This window comes from Diadema antillarum, unplaced genomic scaffold (genome assembly GCF_040938485.1).
Source record: "Diadema antillarum isolate AM-2024a unplaced genomic scaffold, OU_Dant_1.0 seq00000069_RagTag, whole genome shotgun sequence".
NCBI classification, from domain to species: Eukaryota; Metazoa; Echinodermata; class Echinoidea; order Diadematoida; family Diadematidae; genus Diadema; species Diadema antillarum.
Window position 1 is genome coordinate 2477535 of NW_027271168.1, and position 26889 is coordinate 2504423.

Genomic DNA, 26889 nt, shown 5'->3' on the forward strand with positions numbered 1-26889 from the left:
GTTAAAGTGATTAAAACTAGGAATTATTTCCAGTTTTAGGAGCACCAGCCCCTCATCGCGAGAAATCATTGAATTGAGAACGGAATTCCTTTGTTTGTGCCTCATTTATTGAATGTTTAATGTCGTCACAAAGCCATATAAGTACAATGTACCTCATCAGGGCAGAAATATGAGCAAGATTGGGGGGAAAAGAAACAGCAACGTAACAACTAGGAAATCCAGTGGATTTCTGGGTACTTTGTCACAAAGCTGTACTTGGCCTATCTATAACTTGACGTACAGCTAGGGTTAACATGTGCCATATAAGCAGGTATCTACAATTTCTTCCTGATCGTGTCCATGCTGGCACATTACTGCTATGACGCTTCTCTTTCCGTTCAAATAAAAGAGAAAAAAATATGATGAGTCGACTTGCAATTTACTAGAGGGATTCAGAACTACCTGCCCCCCCCCCAACCATATGTACATGCAGATGCATAGTTTGTCCTAACATACATGTAAAAAGGAGTGCATTTTAGTGTTTTATATTTGCATTGCCAGCAAGTATGAGTTTAATGTCTTCTAATCGCCACCTCTGAAATCATCATGATATACCAGCACCATGTTTTAAAAACTAATAAAGGGTGTGAAGTTGGCAATAAATGTTTGTTCCAAGAATAAACTGACTGAATGGCGGCTTCAATAGTTTGTTTTACAAAATAGCAACAGGCGCATTATTCATCTGGTCCATCTGCTCATTGTATTTTATCAAAATGCTGGTCTTACCTGCATGTTTTCTACCCAAAATTGAAGTCCACATACATTGCACTCTTTTATGTTTTCATTCATTTGATCACAATAATGAGGGTTTTACAATAAGCTTCCACAACCATCTCCCTCCCCCCCCCCCCCCCCCCCGCCTTATTTTTCCAAAAGTTTCTCAAGGTTATATCATAATTGTATGCCCTTGCAAAGAGGAGGTAGACCTGGTTTTGTGATTAGTTGAGAGAGGTGGTTGGACATCAAAGGATGCGTTTATCGACTTATTTCTGGCACAGCATTGAGTTTTCCAAACAACTTTCAGGGGGTCTTGAGCAGTTGATAAGTGCAGAGCTGGTTTGATAATGGAGTTACAGAAACAACTTTAAACACAAAAAGAAAGTGAAAAAAAAAGCGTTTGTGCCAGAAATGTGTTTCTGTAGAGTTGATAAATGCATAGTCATTTTGAAATGCTTTCACAGCTCGAACCTTTTTCTGGCAGTAGCACATTTGATTCCTGAAAATTCCATAAAGAATCATAAGGGCAAAATCAAGAAATATAAATATCATTTGTACATTTCTTATCTGAATGTATCTAGACATGTTCAATCTGACGTTATTGTTTTTGAGCTTTTGTTTAACTTTCTATCAGAAACATGGCCTAAAGTTAGTAGGTTCTTGGAAAGAGAGAGAGACAGACAGACAGAGAGAAAGAGAATCGTTGTGAACTTTTCAACATTTCCCCAGTCGTGTTTACACCCCCATCCTCAATTATCATCGTCTGCTGGCCTTTGTTTGGGGGAATTCCTTACAGGTGCCATTGTGGAACATGTAATTGGAAGGTCAAAGTCACATGACTTTTGTAGTGCCCCTCCCCCTAGCAACACCATCTCCAAATTTCACTGGGCAACGATAGTTCACAGCTGTAGTGTATAACAGATAGTGAAAATTGTGGGGGTGCTTCTAGGGAGTTAAATCTTTATGAAGGAAGCAAAAAAAAAAAAAGACAGAAAACACTAATTACAAAGAGATCCAAAAAAGGGGGGAACAGATCAATTAAAATTTTAAGAAAATCAGCCAACTGTTGGGAGAGCAGTGGACATTGAAATGTTGGTTAGTCATCTATGATGTCATAATGTGTGTTGTGGGGATCTTACAATGAGCTGTCTAGTTCCAGTCTCAGTTAGCGTATGGTGACTTGAAAATGTCACTTATGGCCCATTTTTTTCTCTCAAAATGAAACACCTCGAATGCAAGCTATATAAAAAGATGTGACATCATCACATGCTATTGGAGAAGACAATGAAAGTGGTCCTCTACAAACCAAGTTAAATCTTTTTCTTTTTTCTCTTTTTCGAGAAAGATCAGGGATAGTATTTGGAGGGAGTTCATGTGACCAGTAATTAGCTACAGAGAGGTGCATATGAGGCACTTTAAAGGGGAAGGCTAGTAACTGATCAGTGGGAATCAGTGGAAATGCTGGGAGATGATTGTTCCAATCCTTATGGGATTCATTCAAGAGTACATTGTATATCTATTGTTGTGTGAAAATTATTTGCTTCAGAATGGTCTCATATTCAAGTAATGTGCAGTTTAATGCCCCGTCACTGACCAGGGACGCTTACCTGGAAACATTAAACTGCACATTACTTGAATATGAGACCATTCTGAAGCAAGTAATTTTCACACAACAATAGATATATAATGTACTCTTGAATGAATCCCATAAGGATTGGAACAATCATCTCCCAGCATTTCCACTGATTCCCACTGATCAGTTACTACCCTTCCCCTTTAAGATTGTTCAGTCAATGATCTAGTTTTGCTAAAAACTTTCCATGCGTTGTTGTTTTTCTCTCTCCACCGTTGTACCGAACAACTTTTGATTTGCATAATTGTTTGGATCTAGTTCTGAAGATAGATAACCCATGATTTCTTACTTGTCAAAGCATTTTTCCTCCTTTAAAGCAAAGTTTTCTTTCGTAGAGCCCTGTTTATCTTCAAGAGAAAAGACATTTGTAGTCATCATTGATTTTAGTTTATTCAAAATGTATGGTGCAGGAAAGTTATAATTTCCGAAGTGACACATGTTAAGCACTGTATTCAGATTCTTTTTTTTTTTAATGTAGATATAACATGCAAAGTGCCAGTGAAAATTCTTGAATGTTAACGAAGGGAAATACATAGATTAAATATGACAAGTTGACTTTACTGAAAATTGCTTTTGTGTTTCATTTGCACCGTTGAGTCATAGCGCTGTCTAATAATGTAAGTCAAGATCAGGGAATTGGATTCGCGGTAAGTTGAATATCTCATGCCATAAGATCCAATACTCCAACGGTGCCAACTTCCAAAAAAAAAAAAAAATCAAAACAAAACAAAACAAAAGTCTCTCTACTTTGTAAGTTAGCGGAAATATGCAATGAAATGTGACATGAATAACAGAGAAGCAAAGAGAGAAAGAGAGAGGAAAAAAAGAACACAAACAAACATGAAATTCTCAGAGAACTGAGAACACTGTCAATGTTCAGTCCAATATTGATCAGCGTTGGAAAAAGTTACTCTCTAATTTGCCCCTCCCCCTTTTCATTATCTTGTCTATTGTCTTCTCTGTTTCCTCTCTTCCTTTATCTCTCTCTTTCTCTCTCTCTCATTCACTGTTTCTCCCTCTGTGTCTGAAGTCTACTCCCCACCCAATTTATGCCAGGTTTCTTTACTCTGATCCATAACTCACAAAATGCCAACACTTCCAAATAAATTTCCACTCAAATTCATAAATGTCAGCCGCGATTAGGAACTAGGTTTGAGGCACAAAAGTCCAGAGAGGAGATATCCAGAGGTAAAAAAAAAAAGAAGAAGAAGAGAGAAATGGGTAAGAAAAAAAAAGAGCCAAAAAAGAAATAGGATTACCTCAGACCGTCAAGCATAAATAACCAGCAGCAGTTGTTGTGTGTCGTGTCTATGGAGAGTTGGCGTTCCCCCTCCATATCTCTTGTGTATTGCGTGCGGACAGATTGTGTTTCGGCTTTATACCAAATCATTTGAACTTTTGGGGGAAGATTTTTGGGGGTATTAAAGGAAAATTAAAGCTTGAAAGGAGAATCTTTTTGACTGCAAGTTTCATTTAAAAAGAAATGCTCTTTAATTGAAAAGAATAGTGGAAACAAAACAAAAAAAAGCATAATGAAAAGAAGACAAATAGAATGAATGGTACAGGACAGGACATGGTGCTTTATATGACTATAGATTTTTGGACTTACCCATCAATTTGCTGCCTAGACCAATGAAAGTGGTCCCCTGTAGCCATGTGACTTGCTTCATTTGTTGGATACCCCGACCCCCCCCCCCCCCCCCCCGACCCTACTCAAGATACCAGTAACATTTCATTTTAGGCATCTCTTGCAGCAAAAACAATTCATATTTTCATTCAAAGTCATGAAAAATGTGTGTAGGTGAGTGTGTGTACTTCGTAAGGGAAGAGTGCCCTACAAGAGATGTAGAAGTCAGATGTATTGGGCTGGCCATTTGAATGGCTATTTGGACATCAAATGACAATGACAATATATTTATCCTTTTTATTTACATTTTCAGTGTAGCTTACAGCTTTAATGCCAAGACATTCTCCCATTCAATACAGCTTGGTTGATGGAAAAAGTTATGGGATTGTTTCTCTCTATATTATTGTCTTTCTTTTCACTTTCATTTGTGTCCTTGCCTTTCATGATATTTGTTACACCCTTTGTGGATTTTCTACGTGCATAAGGAGACATACAAGTAGTTGGAGATAGGAGAGAGCGTACAAGGGAGATGTTAAGAGGCGTAAGAATTTTACTGCGGAAAGAAACAAGACGTGTGCAATGCGTTATAGCCCCATGAAACTCTGCGCTGGTCGAGAAAGGAGGAAGATTGGAAAAAAAAAAAATAGAGAGAATCTTTTGCCTGTGTGGGTAACATTTCAAATTGTGACATTCATGGGTATGGTATTGACATATTGAAGTCAAGAAACACGTGTTGCAGTCTATTATTAAAAAGAGAACATGAAAAATGAGAAACAGTTCTTGAGTCAGTGTTTCATTTCGTGAAAATGTGCTGTGCCGTTGTACTTGGAGCGGTTGAATTCTTTGCAGGCGTTTTGTTTTGTTTGTTTGCTTATTTGTTTGTATGTTTGTTTCCCAGTAGTCTGGCAGGCTTGCAGTAATTGAATACATTACCAGCAGTGCATAATGGCTCTATGTGCAATCCAGTTTTAAGAGTTCAGATATTCATATGTATTGGAGCTTTTTTTTAAAGAAAACAAAAACATAATCACATTTTGCAGAGAGCCAGGGCTATTTTCTCAAGAGTGTTAATAGAAAGGGCATTTGTGATGCAGAAGATTGTGGGGGCAGCCTTTACCCCCATTTATCCCGGGTGCAATTCCAAAAGAGCGCTGGCCAGTGCCGCGGCGCACACTGCCTTCAAGAAGCTGTCGTCATGACAGTCTCACCTTGGAGTCAAATCCACGGGCATTTATACGTCTGTCACCGTCTCACTCCAGCTTGACAAATTTTGCTTGCCTCACCGTTCCCGACTCTGGACCCTGTTATTTCGCACCGATGCTTTTGTTTTAAGCCTCCCCGTGTCCTTCCCATTTCTTGGTCGGCCTTCCGCTCTTCCGAAATTTCACAGCAAATTTACCTGCTCATTTTCCTCTTTTTTTCCTCTCGTTCGTCAGCGCAAGCTTAAAGATGTCCATATGTGGAGCGCGCACACTATTGAACTCGTCCCGTGCACCAGTTTGTGCTTCTTTGTACATCCACAGTGTCAGTCCCCCCCCCCCCAACAAAATCAAGCGAGAACAGATTCTGAAATGGCTGTAGAATAGGCCCGAATGAGTGAGTAATGTCGTAGACTACATTCCCATTCATTGTCCTGGGGAAACCCCAGAACTGATTTCAAGTTGGTCCAGACCAGTGTGCACTTTGAGGAGGAAACGTAGTATTTCCTCTGCGACAGCCCTCGGCATCTATGGAAATTTGCGTCATTTCTCGAACAAAGCACTGACATCATCATGTGCAGCCAGTGTCTTTTGTGCGGACGACGGCTCGCCTCTTGCAACCACAGATCGCTCAAGTTAAACATTTTCATCTGGCATCTTATGGGGGGGGGGGGGGGGGGTGGGGAGGATGGAAGAAGAAAGTTAGTGACAACGATCCAAAGTTTTCACGAAGGAAGCGGCTGAAAACTGACATTTTCATCCATGTCAGTCAAGCTCGTTTCAGATCCAATCCCCGGTCCCACATGTCCCTAATTTGGCCAATCAGATCCATCATCCTTGACAGTAAGCTGACAAGCAAGAAGACATCTCCCCACGTCCTGCCCCTCCCTGCCCCACGGCAACCCCATTCTCATCAACCGAAGATCCTCCGGTCCTATTGTGTCACCGCGAAGCTATTACAAAATCAATGAAATATAACAAGCAAGTGTTCAATAATGGAATAAAATGCCTCTTTTTGTGGTTACCATTATTCTCATAAAATGCCTCTAGTTGAGGTAATGTTTATTCTGTTTTGCAACCCTCTGTTACTGTTTGTCCAGTAACTTTCATCTCCTTCTCTGTCGTACAGGGATGAATATATTAATGCTTGGAAATGATGCCTCTAAGATCTGTTTTGAGCTACGACGAAGCATGTGACTGTTGTATATCCCTTCACACTTTACAAAATTTTGCTTGGTTAAAGAATAATGTCTCCCAACATTATTTATAAATCATACCATAATACACCTCAGAGTTTTAAAAAAAAAGACAAAAAAAAAAAAACCTATCCCCACGTCACTGGAGAATATGCTCCCTTTTGTACCAAAATAAAGGCTGGAAATTTGGGGGTCCAAATGAATTCACTGGAAATGTATTGTTTCCTTCTCTATCATGAAGAAGTTCCCAGTTTTATCATTCTGAGAAAAGGTCTGAATTATCTTCCTGTACACTGTACCAGCTTATGGAAAGAACTTAATTTTCAGGGTTGCAAAAGGGACCCACGGACTTTAAAGGGATGGTACAGTATTGGTGGAGACGAGAATTGGGCGTTTAAAGGGGAAGGCTAGTAACTGATCAGTGGGAATCAGTGGAAATGCTGGGAGATGATTGTTCCAATCCTTATGGGATTCATTCAAGAGTTCATTGTATATCTATTGTTGTGTGAAAATGATTTGCTTCAGAATGGTCTCATATTCAAGTAATGTGCAGTTTAATGCTTCCAGGTAAGCGTCCCTGGTCAGTGACGGAGCATTAATCTGCACATTACAATGAACTCTTGAATGAATCCCATAAGGATTGGAACAATCATCTCCCAGCATTTCCACTGATTCCCACTGATCATTTACTAGCCTTCCCCTTTAACTTTTTGCGAGATACCAAGAAAACACTTATGAAATAGTACAGAGCATACCATTTTAAGAGGAATTCAAAGTTTATTTGATGAAAATCGGGTTTGGAATGACTGAAACATCCAAAAACAAAGTAATACAAAGCGATCGTAATAAAGTGTGGGTCCCACACTTATTAGAATCGCTCTGTTTTGGATATCTCAGCCATTTCAAAACCAATTTTCATCAAATAAATGTTGAATTCCTCATGGAATTACATGCTCTTTCATATTTTATAAGAGGTTTCTCATTATCTCACCAAAAAATGTTAGAAACCTGAAATTAGGTCTCAACCTAAACTATACGATCCCTTTAAAGCTCTATGGTCTGCTTTTGGCAGTAAAGACTGCTTGCTAAAAACTCTTTTGTAAGCAAGTTTGAGCTACAATCTGCAAGAATCTTGAGGATCGAAAGAGGCAGAATAAACAGAAGAAGATGAAGAGCTGAGTTTACACCTCTTTTTTCTTTGCATTTTCTTTTAGAGGGATAGAAAAAGAAAATGATTTAACCATCAAAGTCAGAAATTAAAGTAAAAATTTGCTGGAGACTATGTTAACAGGATTTTTTTTTTTCTTAAAGACAACAATGTGACTATTGTGAGTACAAACTTCAGCTTCTCTGTTACTAATAACATTCATGTTTGTGTGTGAAAAATAACCTGTCAAAATGCATTTGGTCAAAACGATGATCGATGGACAATGTCCTTGACAAAGCCTTATTTGCCCACAAGTTATGTATGTGAAATTTGAAATTTTGCTTCTTTGATTCCACATGATTGTATGGGAGGAAAGTAAAAGATATGTCATCTTATTCTGACAAGTTGTCCAAGCTTTTGGTCAAAGATGGGAACTAAACTGACTATCATCATCAAGTCCTGTCCTGTTTTGGGGGGTCACAGCGGGTTGGACGCCCTTACGGCCAGGTTTCCACTAGCTTCCTCGAGCTTGGCAGTTTGATGAGCAATTTGCGTGTTTGGGAATGACACACGAGGTCACCAAAGTCGTCAGAAAGAGGAGGTTTAAGAGACAAACGAAAACAAGACACGAGCCCAGAGGCTTTTGTTTGTGCTTCAACTTTCCATTTCTCTTTTGGTCTATTCCAATCCCCATGCCTACCCTCCCCCCCCCCAAAAAAAAAAAGACAGAAGAAGATAAAACTCCATGTACATTCTACATTGTACATGTATACACGTGCATGTGTGTTTGTGAGTGTGTGTGCGTGGGGGGGGGGGGTCTTAGTGATTATTGCGTCCTATAGCTTTTGGGATCCGTGGGAATTTGTTTGCCCTACTGCGTTGCCTTTTGGTTCGTTATTCAGCAACATGTCTTCTAACTCCAGCAGAATTATCTTCCCATCCCAGGGACACAAAAGGAAATTCTAGTTCTGATATTGAAACAACAGAAGCAAAACAGAAGCAACAAAATAGTGATATTGTAGGGAGTCAAGTGGAGATCGTACGTGGCTCTTCAGTTTTGATGAATGCTTCAAAATTGGCTAATTTTAGCCGTTGGCTTTGTCCTCGTAGATTGCAAGCCTGTCACTGTGGGTCAGTAAATAGGCCTACTTGAAAGATATTATTTGCTAAAACTGAAATGTTATGAAATATTGAGCGAATTTTCAAGTAATAAAATCAAAATGATATATTTTGCAAATTCATTTTTTGTTTGTTTTCGTTTTTTAAAGATCAAATCATCCTGAATATGGGCTGTGCGTAAAAGAGGGAAGGGAAGGTTAACGGCTGTTCATGACGCAGTTTCATCTCAAGTAATTCCTAGCATATATACAAGGCTTGGGATGTGAGAATCATTGTCGATACCCTCGCAGAGATTCGCCCTTTTCACTGTGATACTTAGGTCTTGGACATATCATCGCTGGGGTGACAAGACCTTGTATCTGCAATTTTGGTGAAAATGACTTTTTTTTTATTAATGGTCAAATAATGGGTTAAGTGGTGTCCTGTCCAAATCCCAACTGTCTTAGCCCAAAAATGAAGCCACCACGGCATGTCAAAGGAAAGGCTATCCCATTTGCTATAGTGCTTTGACCGCCATGTTTTTTTGCTCTCCTGAACATTTGACGTTTTGTAGATACGAGGTCTTGTCACCCCAGCGACGATATACCACTTCATCCTCACCAGCTACTGCTTGCCTGCAACCTCTGCAGTAAGAGCCAGTGGCTCCAGCCGCTCTCTCCCTGCCTAGAGCCCCCGTGGCTGGCTAGGCCAGGGGAGATTGAGAGGGTAGGGGGAGGGTGTAGGCCAGGTGGGGAGGGGAGAGAGTCATCCTCTGGCTAGACAAGGTAATGAACTTTCAGGAGTTACTCCCTTTTCACGGGCAATGAAAAAAAAAAATAAACACATTTATTTACTACCATTCACACACACCACACAAGGCAAATTATTGCAAGAGCTTAAAAATAAGATTAAGCTAGATTGATTTTCACATCGCGAGGTGTAGAGTGCAAGGTCTGAATTTTTTTCATGTCCACACACATGAGAATAAACAGTTTTCGCGTAGAGTTCTAAAAATTGATATTTAAAAACCTTTCATTTTTGGTGTGTGTGAATGTGGGTCTTGTCCAGAATTCTTGGTCCGTCTGCCACCATCGTGTCCTATGAATCAATCTTTTCGTTTTGTTCATTTGGGACCAGTCAAAGAATTCTTATTCTGATTGTGGATGGGAAGGTTCATGATTCGTAGGATTTTGCTTTTCATTTCGAAGGTGTTCTGTATGATAGTATGATATAAGTGATATATTATGACTGCAAGATGGGGTATTTGTACGCTTATTTATCTGTGAATATGTTTGTGTGTGTTTTCTAAAGCAGTAGCAAATGATACACTTTTCTTGTTAGTTTTACTAAGTAACTACTACTTGTTCTGTGACTGCTAAACTTTTTACTTCTTTGGCTACTTCTACATTTACAACGTCTTATGATTCTCCTACCTGTATTCTGCAGAAATTAACGGACTTGTGAAATTTCAGAACTTCCTTACATTTAATCCAAATTTTGCCAAATTTTCACTGTTTTTGTGCTTGTCATATTTTACTTTTTCTTTTCCAACTAACTTTTAACTGGCCCAGAATTTCCCTTTAATATGGACATACGACCTAGCAATTACTCCTGGTTTATCCCATGGGAATGTGATCATGTGATGGTTTTGGTAGAATCTTTGAGTGTTTGTGTGTGAACAGATGGGAGAGTGTGATTCTACATTTTATTTTGCTCTTTTTCGGGGTGGGGAGGGAGTAGGGTGGTGGTCATGTGACTGCTATCAAGCCTTACATGGTTGAATGTTTGAGTGTTTGACAGATATTGATATGACCTAAGAACTTCTTCGCTATTAAACCTCACCAGTTGATGGTAAAGCAATTTTTGTTTGGGGGGGGGGGGCATGTTTTACTTCTATCTTGTATTTTGTTTAGTCTTTGCTGTATGTTGCTGCATGGTTGTGACTCATAAAAGAGCACTTTCATCTAATTCATACGAGCACAGTATAGTCAAATTGTCTGTCGTCACTTCATCTTGGCTCGGAAGTAAGTGTTCGAATGTGGTTTGAGAAGGGATTTCACCTGCAAATAGCATCAGCGTTCCTGTGTATGTGGCTTTAAAGTCACCCAGAGTGTTTTTGGTATGTCAGGGGTCAGTGAGAAACATTGTGAGCTGCACACAAACATTAAAGGGATGGTACAGTATTGGTGAAGATGAGAATTGGGCTTTTAGCTTTTTGCGAGATACCAAGAAAATACTTATGATATAGTACAGAGCATACCATTTTAAGAGGAATTCAAAGTTTATTTGATGAAAATCGGGTTTGGAATGACTGAGACATCCACAAACAAAGTAAAACAAAGCGATCGTAATAAACTGTGGGTCCCACACTTTATTAGAATCGCTCTTTTTTGGATATCTCAGCCATTTCAGAACTAATTTTCATGAAATAAATGTTGAATTCCTCATAGAATTACATGCTCTTTCATATTTAATAAGAGGTTTCACATTATCTCACCAAAAAATGTTAGAAACCTATAATTAGGTCTCAACCAAAACTATACGATCCCTTTAAAGGGATCTATATTTTTGGTTGAGACCTAATTTCAGGTTTCAAACATTTCTTTGTATATAATGAGAAACCTCTTATGAAATATGAAAGAGCATGTTATTCTATGAGGAATCAACATTTATTTGATGAAAATTGGTTTTGAATGGCTGAGATATCCAAAAAAAGAGCAAATCTAATAAAGTGTGGGACCTACACTATATTACGATCGCTTTGTTTTACTTTGTTTTTGGATGTCTCAGTCATTTCAAACCCGATTTTCATCAAATAAACTCTGAATTCCTCTTAAAATGGTATCTTCTGTACCATATCATAAGTGTTTTCTTGGTATCTTCCAAAAAGTTAAAAGCCCAATTCTCATCTCCACCAATACTGTACCATCCCTTTAAAATGTACAAATACTCTCAAGTATTATTTTTGCTATGTAATTTGTGGAATATACTTGAGACATGCCCTTTGCAAAATACTAGAATTTTTTTTTGTCACTCCGATTTTTATTTATCAGGGTTTAAATGTAAATTCTAAAGAGTAGGCCTATACAAAAACCAAAAGCAACTTGAAATAGACTAGTCCATCACCCGATTCTTTCAACGAAAGGATCACTCCATCAATATTTTTTCCAGATACCTTGAACGATAGTGTTATGCAATGTGTGGGCACGATCAGCTAACTGATTGATGTTTAATCTCAATGGTATTCGTAAAAACGGATGCGTGTAGCTAGAATGCACACACATCAGTACCGGCGCTTACGGAGCAGAACTTAAGCGCGTAGAGCACAAGTGCCAAATTGTTAGGGGCTATCACAGGTGAATTATTGCTGTTTTGTGTGTATTCTAGCTGCACCCAAATTTGATTTCCAGGGTATTGGTACACTTTAAGCAGTGATTTTGCATTTTAGAAATTTCATATGAATGTGAGATTTATGATTCAAGTAATGTTTGGCAAATGTCACACCTCTGTTGCATCTATGCTTGTCCCGCATATGGGAAATATTTTAACACTTTCCATTAAAAAGAAAAATAATATTCCATACCATGGAATTTGAAGGGACTGTGCAATACTGGTTGAGGTGAGGATTCAGCTTGTAACATGTTGTAAGATATTTAAAAACCACTCTATGAAATGTTGAAGAGCATACAATTTTAAGGGGAATCAAAAGTTTGTTTGATGAAAATCTGTTTTGAAATGACTGAGATATCTAAAAACAAGGTAAACAAAGAGATCCTAATAAAATTCGTGGCCTGTCAATTTTATTAGGATCGCTTTTTTGGATATCTCAGCCATTTCAAGGCCAATTTCCATGAAATAAATGTTAAATCCTTCTTGAAATTACATGCTCTTTCATATTTCATATGAGGTATATCATTATCTCAGCAAAAAATATTATAAACCTGAATCCTTACCTCAACGAGTACTGGACAGTCCCTTTAAGTGACTGCTGTATCAAATACATTATTCATTTGCCCTCCTGCAATGGTTGCATTTTGTTATCATTATCATAAATCAGACAAAAGAGGGATTAATTATTGTTTGTTTTGTGTGTTGTTTTTTTTTTGTCTTTCTTTGCTAGGCTGGTCCACAATCATTATCAGAGAGGGCAGGTATGCTGTCACAAGAACTCAACCCATCACAAGCCTATGGAGGTAACGTATATTGTGCCAACATGAACTCTTACCAGTCAGAAGGATTTGCATATGTGAGCATTTTGTAGTCACAAAATGTGTAAAATACTCAATAGTTGAAACCAATAAGTTCATGTTCAAAGTTGTTTGGATGTTTTTGCAGTGTATTTAACTCAATAATGTTAATGAACATTAGATTTTTGATTTTTTTTTTTTTTTTTTTTTTTTTTTGTCTGAGAATGAGATGCCTAAAATCTCAGGATCTTTTCAGTTTATTCTATTCCATCACTGACTGTGCTGGAATTTTACGAGCTTGGCAATGGCAGCATGTACATTGTAGGCCTATATGATCGTTCATGATGTTCTAGCTTGAATCATTCCAAAATCAAACTATCATGCTCGAGAACCTTGAAATAGGAAATACTCAGAGATATTACAAAACATATCTGTGGATATGAAACAAAATAGTATTCACTAGAGCTTGGGGTAGGCCTAATTGTGTTTTTGTTGTTGTTTTGTTTTGTTTTGATGGCATACCATTATAATCTTTGAATGATTAGGTACATGTAGGTCAAATTTTCATCAAACCTTCATTAAAGTTTGCCTTTTTTAAAAATTGAGCTGGGGTGATGTGTAACATTCCTCGTGGAAAAGCAGGTTTGGTTGGCAATACTATTCTTATTTCACATGAATTAATTCAACAGTAGTATGAATTAGACACAGGAAGAAAAACCTATCCCCTTTACATCTGAATCTTTTGCCCCCCCCCCCCCATATCCCCTCTCCCTCATAACCTTTGCCCCCTCCCCAAACAACACCCCCCCCCCCCCTTCTCAACCTTTTCCTACCCCCATCTTCAGTGCCCCATCCTGCTGCCTGCAAATTTCCTCTTGTAGTTGTACCCGATGACATCTCAACCTGTCTGCTTGTAACCAACCACCACATATGAAGCGGGATGTCTAAAGTTGTTTGGAGGGGTGGATTGTTTATTTGTGCTGTGTTTGAATTGAATCCCCTTCACCCACTGACAGATATCCTTATTTTTCTCAAAGCTGATATTTCCTTAGTCTTCCGCCTTCCCTTGCCCGCATCAGGTTTCAAGCCAACCTCTCCTTATAGTATGAATAAACGCAAGTTTGCAAATAAGCCATTCACCATCAGATAAAAAGAAAGATTTTTCTTATCATCTACAACTTCAGGAGTAAACTTGAATCGTATGTTTTTGTGAAATGATTGCTGATTTAAATGTCATCATCAACAATTCACAAAGTGTGTTTTGCTGATAAACAATTTCCTTCTGAAGATTGCTCGGACCAAGTCTGGTTAAGTTGTTTCTGTAGATTAAAAAGAACGGCACTCCTGGTACTAGTACTACAAGTGTACTTCGTGTTGGCATGGTGTTACTATTAAAACAGAGACACCAGAATATGCGTGGCTCTGCCAAATGGTATGTGCGCATTCATTATACAATGCGTAGGCCCTGTGTGTAGACCATAATGACACTTTGTATAGGGCAAGAAGTAGCGATACTACATTTCTACTCTGCAGGAAGCTTCACAGTTAGTAATAGTTCCGTTTCTCAGTTCCTTGTGCAAACTTTGAAATGCGCACGTTCAGGACGCAGGATTCTTGTAGATAAACAGGAATGTACATGGGTAGTGTGACAACGAAATACTTGAAAAGCGTATGTGAATGAAAAATAGATCCACATGGAATTCCCTGGATGTCACATAATTGCAGAGAACATTTCTCCTGTAATGTAAACGAACTCCCCTGTGTCTGTCAGACTTGGAAAGATACTCGAAGTCTTTTGAGTCTTCTGGATTTCCTCAGTCTTCAAGAATTTAGTTTTGACTTGCATGTATATTTATGAATGCAAAGTTCAGACAGAAATTTGCCTGACTGCAATGCAAGCAATTCACTGAAATTATGTTTATATATTTTAGTAGCCCCCCCCCAAAAAAGACCCAAAATATCTTGAACTTCTCGAAAGGTATGATGGTGAGCAAGATTTGTTTTCTTTACCGTTTCTGTGGTAGGGACTTTGGACAGTGTGTATAATGCTGTTGGGTTTCCTGTGCAAATCGGCACGCAAAGCTCACAACGGGTTACTAAGTAATCACTGTAAGGGTAGGCCTATAAGAAAAGTAAAATTGTTCTTGAGAATTTTATGCTGCGTAATCGGTCGATCACTTCTCTGGACAAATTTTCTTTGAGCTGAAATAGGAAATGAAGATTGCTGTCTACTATTAGAAGTAGTCTATAATCACAGAAGGAAGACCAATAGAGCACAGTGGAAGAAGGGTGCATAGTGATGGCCAGTATGCTTTGTTCTGACGGTCACCCCACCACCATCACCCTACCACCATCACCCCCTCCCCCCTTTATCCTCCCTGTCCTCCAGCTACCCCCAGCGTTTCTCTCTCCTCTCAGGGACAGAAGCCGACAAGGGTATAGCATTCAATCCATTCGCTCCACCCACCGCCTGTACTCAATTTACACCCAAGGTTTAGGGGGGAGGGGAGGAGGAGAGTTTGGTGGTGGGGAGGGGGAAGGGGAATAGGGTGACTTATGAGGACTAGATCTGATGTGGGTGAATTTCACAGTCATTGTTATGTGTAGAAAATATTGATTAAAAAAGAATTATAAATTAGCTCCAGATGATTGTTTGGGTATAGTTTCATACAGCTACATATAAGAACAACATAAATTTTATCTTTGCATTGTGAGTGCATTGTACCCGGTAGATGTGGTACTCTTTGACTATTTCATTCCATTTTTGTGACAGTCTTCTACCATGAGCAAATTTTGCCATCGTTTCCACAGTCGGCTCTAATTTCCTCTTACCCCGACCCCTCCCTTCCCCAACTTCCTCTCCCACCCTTCCTCTCCCCCTTCCTGAAAAATGGAAGCATCCTCCCCCCCCCCACCCCACCCCCCACCCCCAAAGAACACAGTCTTTCTATCCTCAGGGTATGGAATGAAGGTCATCTTCTTTCCTTCACATTTATTTACACCCCCCCACACACACACACACACACACACACTCATGCTCATTCACCAAAAAGACAAGAAAAGTGACAAAGGAAAAACAAAATGTGAGAGCTACCTTTTAAAGGGACTGATGGCTGGGCAGTCATTATTAAAGATAACTTCAAATGCTCAATGCAGTATGTGCTCAGATTTTTTTCTGCTCTTGACACTGCTGACATGGAGGTAAAGATAGGTGGGACAGATTTTATCAAGATTGAAACAAACCAAAAAATTGCAGGTCCTAAATGGTGCGTGTCATGATGGGGGAAATATATACAGCAAAGAACCAGGTATATTTTATGGCTAGACATTAAGAGATTTTGTATCATATTTGGCATTTTGAGCAAAACAGAACAGTATGAATAGTTTAGGAATGGTTAATGTAACCATAAGATCTTCTGCTGTTTTAGGAAGCAAGATATCTTTTCAGAAGACTGAATGTCTAGTGAATTCAGATAAATTCCTGTCTTAAAGTGGTATGTGTTCTATAATTATGATATAATGTGAAAGCCTTAGAAAAAAAAAAACATTAGGGCATAGCGGTTGGTTTCTTGATCATGCCTTGCCCTGTGTTTCTGTGCCGCTGGATTCGTTGTTTGGGAGATACCTTCATGATCTGCGGAGGTTTTACGGTGGAAGCCGACTCAAACTGCTTCCAGATTTCCAGCGCCGTCTGCTGATGACTTGCAAAGCTCGTAGAGCGCGTGGCTTTCTTCTCTGACAAATTGATCAGGCATGGGTTTGGCCGCCTCGCTGACAAACTTTGACATAGGTGGGACTAAGCTTGTCAGATGAAGGCAGGCCCTTTCACTAATGCGACTTACTCCTTGTTTACAACTTTTTCTCCTTCAGAAATCTCTCATGGTTTTATTCCCCGTCCTCACATATTTATCCCTTTTCATTTCCCCAGGAGCCCTGTCTTAAACATTCCGGGTCATTCTGGGTTAACTTTTAATATTTTGAATCATCATAGTGATTTGTAAATATTTTCCGAGAAGTTCATGATTGATCTATGAGTGTTTCACATTGACTAGATTGATAAAATGAAGGAATTTGAATATTTCTATACAGTAATAGTTCTTGACTTCATGTTTGGATTTTAGAAACAGATACAAGAATATGTCAATGTAATTATCTTGTCTGTCAGTTTCAGATATTCATGACTTCACACTTTAATTTTCATGGAGATATGATCATTACTGTAATTACCTTTTTCCGCAAGTTGCACACAGAGAAACATAAGAGTGTGGCCAGAATCGTGGCATGACAACTAATTTTTCTTTCATAATCTGGTCAGCTAGCAAGAGCTCCAGAGAGAGAGAAAAAAAAAATTGAATGTACTATTGCGATCTGCAGCATCGTGAAGAACACGACAGATCATTTCTGCCTAATCACAGACTCAAATAACCAAACTTTCCGGGGATGATCTTCAGGGGGTTGAAGTAATTCTGCAAGTCATGGTAAAAATATGTCTCGGGAATACACTATTTCATTCTTTCAGTGATGAAGAGGGAGGGATAAGGGAACTGCTACTACATTCCCCCTTCCCCTTCGACTTTCCTTGGAGACAAAGATATTAACTTTCTTGCTCAGTTTAACATATTCTCACAATGTAAGAAGCAGTTTTGTGGACTTTTGAGGTAGGAAATTTGTAGCAGATCGTTAATTGTTGTTTTGTAATGTAGTTTTGTTTTATGATATGTATAAAACTGAGAAGTGAATTTCCCTTGGTATTGAGCTGGACAGTCAAAATAACTTCAGGTCATGATTCAGGTCAGTCAACCATCTTCCTGCCGTTTTCCCAGATCCCTTCTTTTTCTCCCCTCTCTTCTTCCCTGTCTTCTTTTATTTTGCTTTCTTACTTTACTCCATCCCTCCCTCCTTCTCCTGTGACTGTGAAAATGTGCAACAGAGAGATTCCTCGCTTCTGGAATAAGAACAAGAGGGATCAGAAATTAGGATCCCGCCGTGCAAGCTGGGCTAATTTGAGCTAATTTTCTCCCTCCCTGCAAGACGGCGGCACAGCACGACGAGTCCTGCCGAAACGGGAGCGAGGATTTCTCGTGGCGTGCGCTCCTCAGTGAAGCGCCGTTGTCCTCCTCCTCTTCCCACCAGTGTTGCTACGGCAACAGGAGCCAGACATCTCGCATCCTTTTTGTGATGCATACACCCACCATGAACAAGGAATATTTCAGCTTGCTCTTGAGCTAGAATTGCCTAAGATGTCTTCTGATGAGATAAAAGCCTTTGACACTCATAATATTCCAACAGATAATTTCTTCTCGTGGTCCTATTGGGCAAGCAGGCAAAAATATTATCATATTACTTGCCAAATAGCATTACAAGGAGGCCTTCCATTACATAGTCTTCCAGCTTCATTCAAGATGTATTAATGTCTATGTATTGGGAGAGTCACCTGTTGATCAGTAAGATAGAAAGATGTTTTCATCCCTTTATTTGTACTTTAGTGATTGCTGGATTTGCTGAAAAATACAATATTTCAGATGCTCAAAATTGTAGTGGTTAACATTCATCCCATGCTAAGTAAACCTATACCATTTCTGTCCCATTTTTCACTGAAATCAATTTTATTTGCATATCAAGTTTGTGTGCAATATTGCAAATGAAGCAGAAACATTTGAAGGTTCACAATTTTCTCAGTTTCTGCCAAAGTTGAAAATGTAAAAAATTTCTCCTTGTATTAAAACAAACCAACAAACAAACCAACAAACAAACAAACAAGAATGATATGAGATTGTTGCGGAGTACAAGAAATGTAGTGATTACCCAAGTCTGCCCTTCGTTCTCTGCACGACTATGCTATTTACTAATAAACTGTAGGATTATCTGTAGTTTGACCATACCTTGCAGCACTGTGACCCCAATTACCAGAGAAAAATATACAATTTGAACATACTGAATAACAGAAAAACAAACCATTTATTGTCAGGAGTCCAGATTTCATCTAGACGTTCAAATCTAAACAACTAAATCCGGATGAGCATTACACATCATAATGTCTGTCTGTGCCTTTCCTACACACAAGATACGGTAGAAATAAAAATTGGCCATATCACATCCTAGCATATTTCCTACTCTTCACTGTCCTGTATTTCCGTATAGTAGAGCTGACTAGCACCAGGGATATCACTTGCAGAGATGTCACTGTTGTAATTGTGGTTGTTTTAATTTGTCTGTTTGCAGACTTTTTCTTCTTCTTTTTTTGAGGGGGGGGGGGGGGTGGTTCTCTTGGACGAAATTGCAGCAGGGAATCTTTTCTTTGTCTTTTAGTTCTCATTTAGTCACATGTGGCATATTTCCCCAGGCCTTTAAGAGCTGTGTATACTATAGCCAGATTTGTTTTCTTGGTAAGCGTACATTTGTCGGAAAGATTTAGGAAGCGATGAATTAAGTCACTTACAGATTTGAAATTTGGGGTTTTGAAGAAGAGTTGAGGGGAGGGTTTGAGGGTTTGACTCTCTGTACCTTTGGGTCATTCATAGAGTGTATATATGAATAAAGTTTCAAATTAATAAATTCCACCCCTCCCCACCAGTCCCCGGGGCTGTCTGTGCCATCTGGAAGATACTTGCTATGTATGTGGATTTCATTATCAATAAATTTAGCCCAGTTTCCGAGATTTGCACTGAGCTGCACGCTTTGCTAGGAATGGGAAAGAGGGCAGTGATGGGGAGAGAGGTGATCACAGGACCGGTATTCTTCTGTGTGGGTGGGATGAAGAAAGAAGACAAAACAAGACTTAAAGCTGCACTCCCTCAAATTGCGCTATGAGGCTCCAATTATTTCCAGCACAGCCGCTCACGCTGGCAGTCCCCTGCGTTCATTTATCTCTTTACCGGAAAAATACCTACTATATATTGATCCTATTTACATGTTTTGTGTATGTTTATTGCACAATATTATTGCTTATGTTTGTCTATTTGTGTGATGATTTGTTATCATTTTAATTACTGCATTTGCTATTCTGTATATCCTTGAAATTTTACACCCAATTTGTATTTGATTGAATGTAGAAATACACCAAACCAAAGCCAAAACCCCTAAAACAAAACAAAAAAAAAACAAACAAAAACAAAACAAAAAAAAAAACCTGCCATGTGATGTCATGGAGAGGACTTTTTGTAATGCTCAAGTTGTGTTGTATTTTTTTCTTTTTCATAGATTATTAGTTTTTGACAATACCAGTGTATCTGCATGCATTTTTTTCTATGTGACATCATAGATTTGAATGTTGCAACAAATGAATGCCTCAATTAAATAGTTTTCCAATGAAAAGAAGGAACAATACATCACAGTATTGTATCTTCATTTTGTCATTTGGATTACTGCTGAAATTGAGAATCTCCTATGGAATGAGAATAGTTGTCTTGTTGGATTTTTATTATTTATTTATTGATATTTTGAAAATATCTGTGAGCATTTTTCTTTTGTTCATGTGACATTATCTGAATAGCAAAACAAGTGAATGCCCCAATTTGAAATGTCCCCCTCATCTCTTTCACCATTCTCACTAAAAATCTTACCAGAGACATAAACAATAAAAGAAATGTTAATGAAAGTTTCCATTTCATATTCCGATGGGGATGGTGATAAACAAATCAAAATGTTTGCTGGATGCTACGCAGTTGGTAAAAACCCATTGCAGTGTAAGAGTGCATGTTAAAGGGATGGTGACCAGTATTTGTGGAGGCGAGGATTAGGCTTTTAAGCAAGAAACCACTTAGGAAATAGTACAGAGCATACCATTCTAAGACGAATTCAAAGTTTATTTGATGAAAATCGGTTTTGGAATGGCTGAGACATCCAAAATCAGAGTAAAATAAAGCGATCATAATAAGAGTTGGGTCCCACCTTTTATTAGGATTGCTCTATTTTGCATATCTTGGCCATTTCAAAACCAATTTTCATCAAATAAATGTTGAATTCCTCTTGGAATTACATGCCCTTTCATATTTCATTAGAGGTTTCTCATTATCTCACCTAAAAATGTTAGAAACCTGAAGTTAGGTCTCAACCAAAACTATATGATACCTTAAACTAGTATTTACATCAAAGTATGCACCATTGAAAACAAGATATGTATATAAATCCTAATTCAGCAGAAGGTTGAAAAATTCAAAATGTCATAATGGAACAGAATAACAAGTAAAAAAAAAGAAAAAGTTTATAGCCAGCTCTATGGGGGTATGCTGTCCCACTAGTTTAATTTGAAAGATAACACTTAAGTGAGTATTTGGGAGAGCCTGAAAAAGGGGGGATTTTACCTTTAAGGAGAGCCTCCATCGCGGTCAGCCAGATGACTCCCAGGTGCTAGATCTCAGTCAGATCTCGCTGGCATTTGTAGAAACATTTTCCTCCCGTCCCGCGCTCTCCGGAACACAGGATATGTTTTTGAATTTATGCAATATGCCGAAATGGAGTTATATCCTGTCACCTCGTCCCACTGATGCTGCCCCCCCCCCTTTTCCCCCACCCCTCTCTAGCGGCTCTCCAGGATAAAGAGAAATAGGGAGAGAAAGAGAAAGAGATCCCCTCAAACAACATGTTATTCATTGAAGTCAAAATATACGGAGATATCCCCCAGCAACCCCCTCCCAGTTTCTTCTCTGTCTGTCTTTGTTTGTTTGTCAGTCTCTCTTTCTGTCTTTTTTGCCAGTGGTGCAAGGTATAAATATATTATTATTCAGAGATGAATTGTGATTTACTTCACAGTATATGGTCTTACATTTTGTATCAGTATTAATTGATATCCTCTATCCCCCCCCAAAAAAAAAAAAAAATAAATAAATAAATAAAAAAAATAAAGGGGGGGGGGCAGTTTGGTATCCCATCTCAGAAAGAAATACCATTGACCCCCACCAAAAGAAGAACAAGAAATTATAAGTAATGCATTTCTTTCAGAGTATATGGCTGTTTGTTGTGGGTTTTTTTTATTTTTTATTTTTTTTTTGGGGGGGGGTTGTAATAAAGTTATCTGCTTGGCTAGTCATTGCATCAAAGGAAAGCTGAAGCACATGAACTGTGGAAAGAAAAGATGAATAGGTCCAATATTTTGATAGTTGATAGGTTTGTCAAAACCAACACAAACAATTGAAAGCACTTAAATGCCCCCATTACCTTCCTTTGTTGTTTTTGCATTACATGCAGTCCATTTTTAATTAAATATTTATTTTTACCAGCAAAAAAATAAATAAAAAACCAGAAAAGTGTATATCTGCAGAAATTGTGAAATCAGTCCTCTATATTGTATGTTGCCTGTAGATCTGCTGTACATTCAAAGTGGTGTTTGATCATCAAGAAAATAAAAGGACCAACAATTGCCACAGCTTTCTTTCAGTTCCATCCAAAAAAAGATTTCTTTTAGCCCATGTTTATATTGTTTAATTTATTTTAGTGGGGAAGTTTTTATATAGGCCTAATTGTTTCTCGTTCTTCATGCAGTATTCCTCATCAAAACTTTATATCATTATAATCCAACTCTTTGTGTACGAGGTAAAAGTTATTTTATGCAGGATTTCTTCTAGACTTTCTCCAAACTTGACACAGGCATGCTTTCAAGAGGTTCTTTGAATCTTTTAAATCCAGTAAAACTTGACAGAACAACACATTTCTGTGTGTCTGTCTGTCCTTCTGTTTGTCTGTATGTGTATATTTTTGTCTCTTTGTATCTGATTTGTGATGTTTAGTCTGTCATGAATTTGTTTGGGGGAAAATGCGGTGTTCCTTCATCTCCTTTCATCTTCTCTTTTCATCATGTTCTCTCACCTTACCAGAAGTCAGTTTGAAACCCTTCTTCGCAGGTTTTTAAAGTTCTCAAAAAAAAACATTCAGCAGTCGGTGGCAGGCATAAACTGTTGGTAATTTTAGCAACCACCAGGGGGTGAATTTTCATAGCAGGTTTTGGCCTGGGTGAGGTGTTCTAGCTGGCTTGACATGAGCTCATTTGTGACGAGTTCCAGAAGAATCAAAATCTTCCCTCTCCCTATCCTTGCATTGTGGCCCTCCGTGGCTTACTTTTCCTGTGCCTCGCTGTACAAAAGAGAACGGTATGGACGCTGCGGTCGTGTTCTCCAAGTTGTATGAAATTGATATTCGGTTTAAAGTCAGCTATCAAAAAAAATGATAATAGTTTGTCAAATCCATTGCTTTTCACGAAAGAAAGCTAGTAATACCTGTCTCTGTCTTCAGATACTTAGGCTATACAGTACTTCTCATCAAAGTAAGTTTAGTGCCAAATACTGAAAAATGAGGAATGTTCGTATGCATTTAAACTTCGCAACTTTGGCGAGGGCTAGGATTCATGAAATTAAAATGAAGGCAAAAAATCTTTCTATATTTTATGCACTTATTATATGCCAGTGGTAATTCACAAAACATTTCATGCCGCGAAAAAGAATTTTGGTTCCAATTCATGAAAATTTCGTGTCGCAAATATATCGTGTTTTACATTATGGGCTACTGGGCAAAGAAGAAACCCTGCTCAAATATAAAAAAAACAAAAACAAAACAAAAGCAATCAAAATCAAGATGTCTCATACTGTAGAACGAAGAATGTTCGCGTGCATTTTAATTTCGCGAATTTCGCAAGGGCCAGGATTCATGAAATCAGAATGCACGCGAAAGTTCTTGTCTACACTATGCACTTAATGCAAGTGGTGATTCACAAAATTTCATGCCGCGGAAAAGGATGTCAGCTCCAATTCACAGAAAATGTCATGCTGCGAATATATCATGTTTTACATTATAATCTACCAGGCAAAGAAGAAACCCTGCTCAAATAAAAAAGAAGAAAAAAAAAACAATCAAAAGTAAGTTGTCTCATATAGTTGGCATACTTAGTGGATAACTTCCGCTTCAAATTATATGATGTAAAAGCTGTCACACTGGGGGCCGAATTCATATCTTGGACAAAAAGGTTACTTGTCTGGGTTGGTCAACAGCTGACCACTATGCCTACATCCTTCGCGTGACTGACCATTCAAAAAAAAAGAGTGTATAGAATTGAAAGAAAACAAAAGAGAAAGAGATGTATGAGTTGGAATAAATCAGGGCAAAAGTTTTACCTGGGACAAGGATTAACAAGTTGTGTAATAATGTAATGAGAGTAACTGAGCAGTAAACCACAAACAGGATGTTGGAAAATGAATGGCCTCCAAAGAACGATGTGGGGGGGGGGGGGGGGAGGAGGTTATCACTGAGGTGACATGTATTGATGCGAAAGATTTGAACATTTCCAGGGGCTTTTCTTTTCTAGTGATGTGAAAATACAATGGAGATGAATGTAACAATATTTGTTCAGAAAGACTTGACACGCATGGTATCTCATTGTAGATTTTTTTTTTCTTTTTTGCACAAAGTAAATACCTCACTCTCACCTGAATTATAAAGGGGAGCCCTTTTATCAAAAGGCCAGAATTCATGTATTTAGTGCCACTGAACGGTAAGATTTTTCTCTCATGGCTGACGCACAGAAGGCATTGGTGTATGTTGTGATCGCAAGGTGAGCATTTGTGTTTACCATTTCTCTTTTTCCTGTTGCACTGTACGAGAAGGAATTTTCAGGCTTTTTTTGTGAGGGGGCGGCAGTCTACGGCATTATAAATCGTAGAGGAGGGATCTACAGCTGTATCATACCATGTTGCACATATTGTGGAGCTGTTGTGGCCCTGTGGTAGGGACCATGGATTATCCACCCTGAGGTCCGTGGTTCAAGTCCCTGAGTAGCAGCGGGTGTGTCCTTTTAAAGGCAAAGCACTTAACCTTCAATGTCTGTTTTTGGAGGGGAATTTCAGCCAACAGCGGCTTGATTACAAAAATCTGCTACTTCCTGAAAGGCCACGTAAAGCATAATTCAGTGCATTTCGATTTGATGTTATCACAGAAACCAAGTGTGTAATATGTTTGCTTATTTATTCATTTATTCATTTATCTTTTTTTTTTTAATGCTGAGTTCCCCTCAATTGCACTTAGGCATAGGTAGGTGTTGTACATGCATCAGCAGCTTGAAACATTTCATTTTTATTACACCAGAGTGATGTAGTGACAGAAAGTGGATTACGATAGAAGCGATCGGTTTTTCTGGATTAATGGAAGGCACGAAATTCAGCTGCTTACAGCCGACTTCTGTTTGCGACCCCCCACAGTGATATTACAAAAATTGAGGGCAGGGTGTAGGCAGGGTGTTCTTGCACGTTACACATACTACGAGCTTTTCTGAGCCGTCTGGACTGTAAACTCTCGTGACATTTCCACAAGACGAATTGAGATGTAATGGAGTGTGGGCAAGGAAGTTAGCGGCAGTCCCAACCCACGACGACGGGGGTTGGGAATGAGCTCTTACCTCACGTCGTTTTTTTTTTTTTTTTTTTCCAGCCAAACAGATTCCATTTTCATGGAGAGAATTACAATTTTGGATTGGCATAATGTTTGTATGCAATATTCTCCTGAAAGATAGGGATAATTCACCTTTCTGTCTTTGTAATTGTATAGTCGTGAAGGGTGATCGATGTGGAACTTACAGGGGAATTCCGGATCAGTAAAAATTTCATCTGAAAAGGAAGAGTGAATTTTTTTTTTTTATCACAACAGTAAAAATTTGATGAAAATTGGTTAAAAATTAGGAAAATTATGACATTTTGACATTTGCTTATTTTTGCCAACAGTTCTGGAGCAGTTGATATGAATATTCAAATGAGTGAGCTTATGATGTTATCCCCTCACAATTTTTCATTGATTGTGTTAAAAAAATGTAAAAGAATCATTTTTCTGCTGTAAAAGTATAAACATAATGTTATTCCTTTGCTGAATAACTTCAAAGTAATGAGATTAGTCAGATATATATTAGGATTTGAGACTAGGGCATAAATGCATGTGCACAAAAAACTGTGAATTTCAATATTTTGTGTGCAAACTGTATGGCAAGTAGTGAGGGTATGACATCGTCACTTCACTCATTGCATATTGGTATGGACTGTTTGAGAACTGTTTTGTGAAGAAATTAGCGAAACTTTACAATTTCATAAGTTCCTTAATCTTTATGCGATTTTGATAAGATTTTCACTGTTGTGCATATAAAATTTTACTCTGTCATTCGAGACAAACTTTTAGCCGGTCTGAATTCTCCTTAAAGAGTGATATAGAGGGTGACATGTAGCATGATGAACTGCTAGGGTTGTCATCAAATGAATTATTCATGATGGATGAGGGATCCGATTCACTGTAGTAGTGTCTTGTAAAGTGGATAAGAAAGGGAAACGAATCGGGCTGGATGTTGAAACCGAGTTCCTGGAAGAGTTGCTGAATGCCCCGATAATCTGTGATCCTCACCTGAGGGCTGACGTCGAAGCTTGATACAGGATTTAGCCACAGTCTTAATCCAGTCGGGGACTAAGGAGATCGTTGAGGGTTTTAGCGCTGAAATTGACTGTAACAACTTCACCCAGAATCTGCAAAATTTTACCGTGGAAGGCCGGTTAGTTACCATTCATTGCATTCATCTGTATGTGTGCATTTGTGTGACATACGAGCGTGTCCGTATATCTGTTGCTTTGTCTGGTGGGTTTGCGTGTGTCGCGTGGACACTCTAGACTCGAGTGAGCGAGAGTGATTTGGCACTTCACTTCCCGTCCTCCCCGAATATGGAGGAAGAGGGGGGAAAGTGAAGCAGTGTAGGTTTACTGTGGCAACAAGCTGTAAAATAGATGCTTCCTTGTGAAGGAAACATGCTTCAGATCAAACCTTGGGCTGCGGTTGACCCCATTGACTTCTGGATACATATATTCTTTTTTTTTTGTCCTATTCCATTCTACCACACACACACACACCACACTCCAACATACTACAGAAAACAGCAATGACACACTGTACCTTAACCTTCATAGAATTAGAAACGACCTTTATTTCAGTAGTGCAGATTCTGGTAGAAGTGCAAAATTTCTAATCTACCAAAGGTTTCATAGAACAACAACAACAACACTGTTTTTTATAACCGTGGCTCAATTTAAACCT

General features: G+C 38.6%; 1 protein-coding gene across 2 annotated transcripts in view; it reads left to right on the forward strand.

Moving 5' to 3' along the window:
• The window catches only part of LOC139725992 (transcription factor 12-like), a 260859-nt gene that overhangs the window by 215790 nt on the left and 18180 nt on the right, over window positions 1–26889 (forward strand). For both annotated transcript variants that reach the window (XM_071637073.1, XM_071637074.1), the window contains exon 16: window positions 12777–12849. In XM_071637073.1, coding sequence (XP_071493174.1) covers window positions 12777–12849 — 73 coding nt within the window. The remainder of the gene's footprint in view (window positions 1–12776; window positions 12850–26889) is intronic.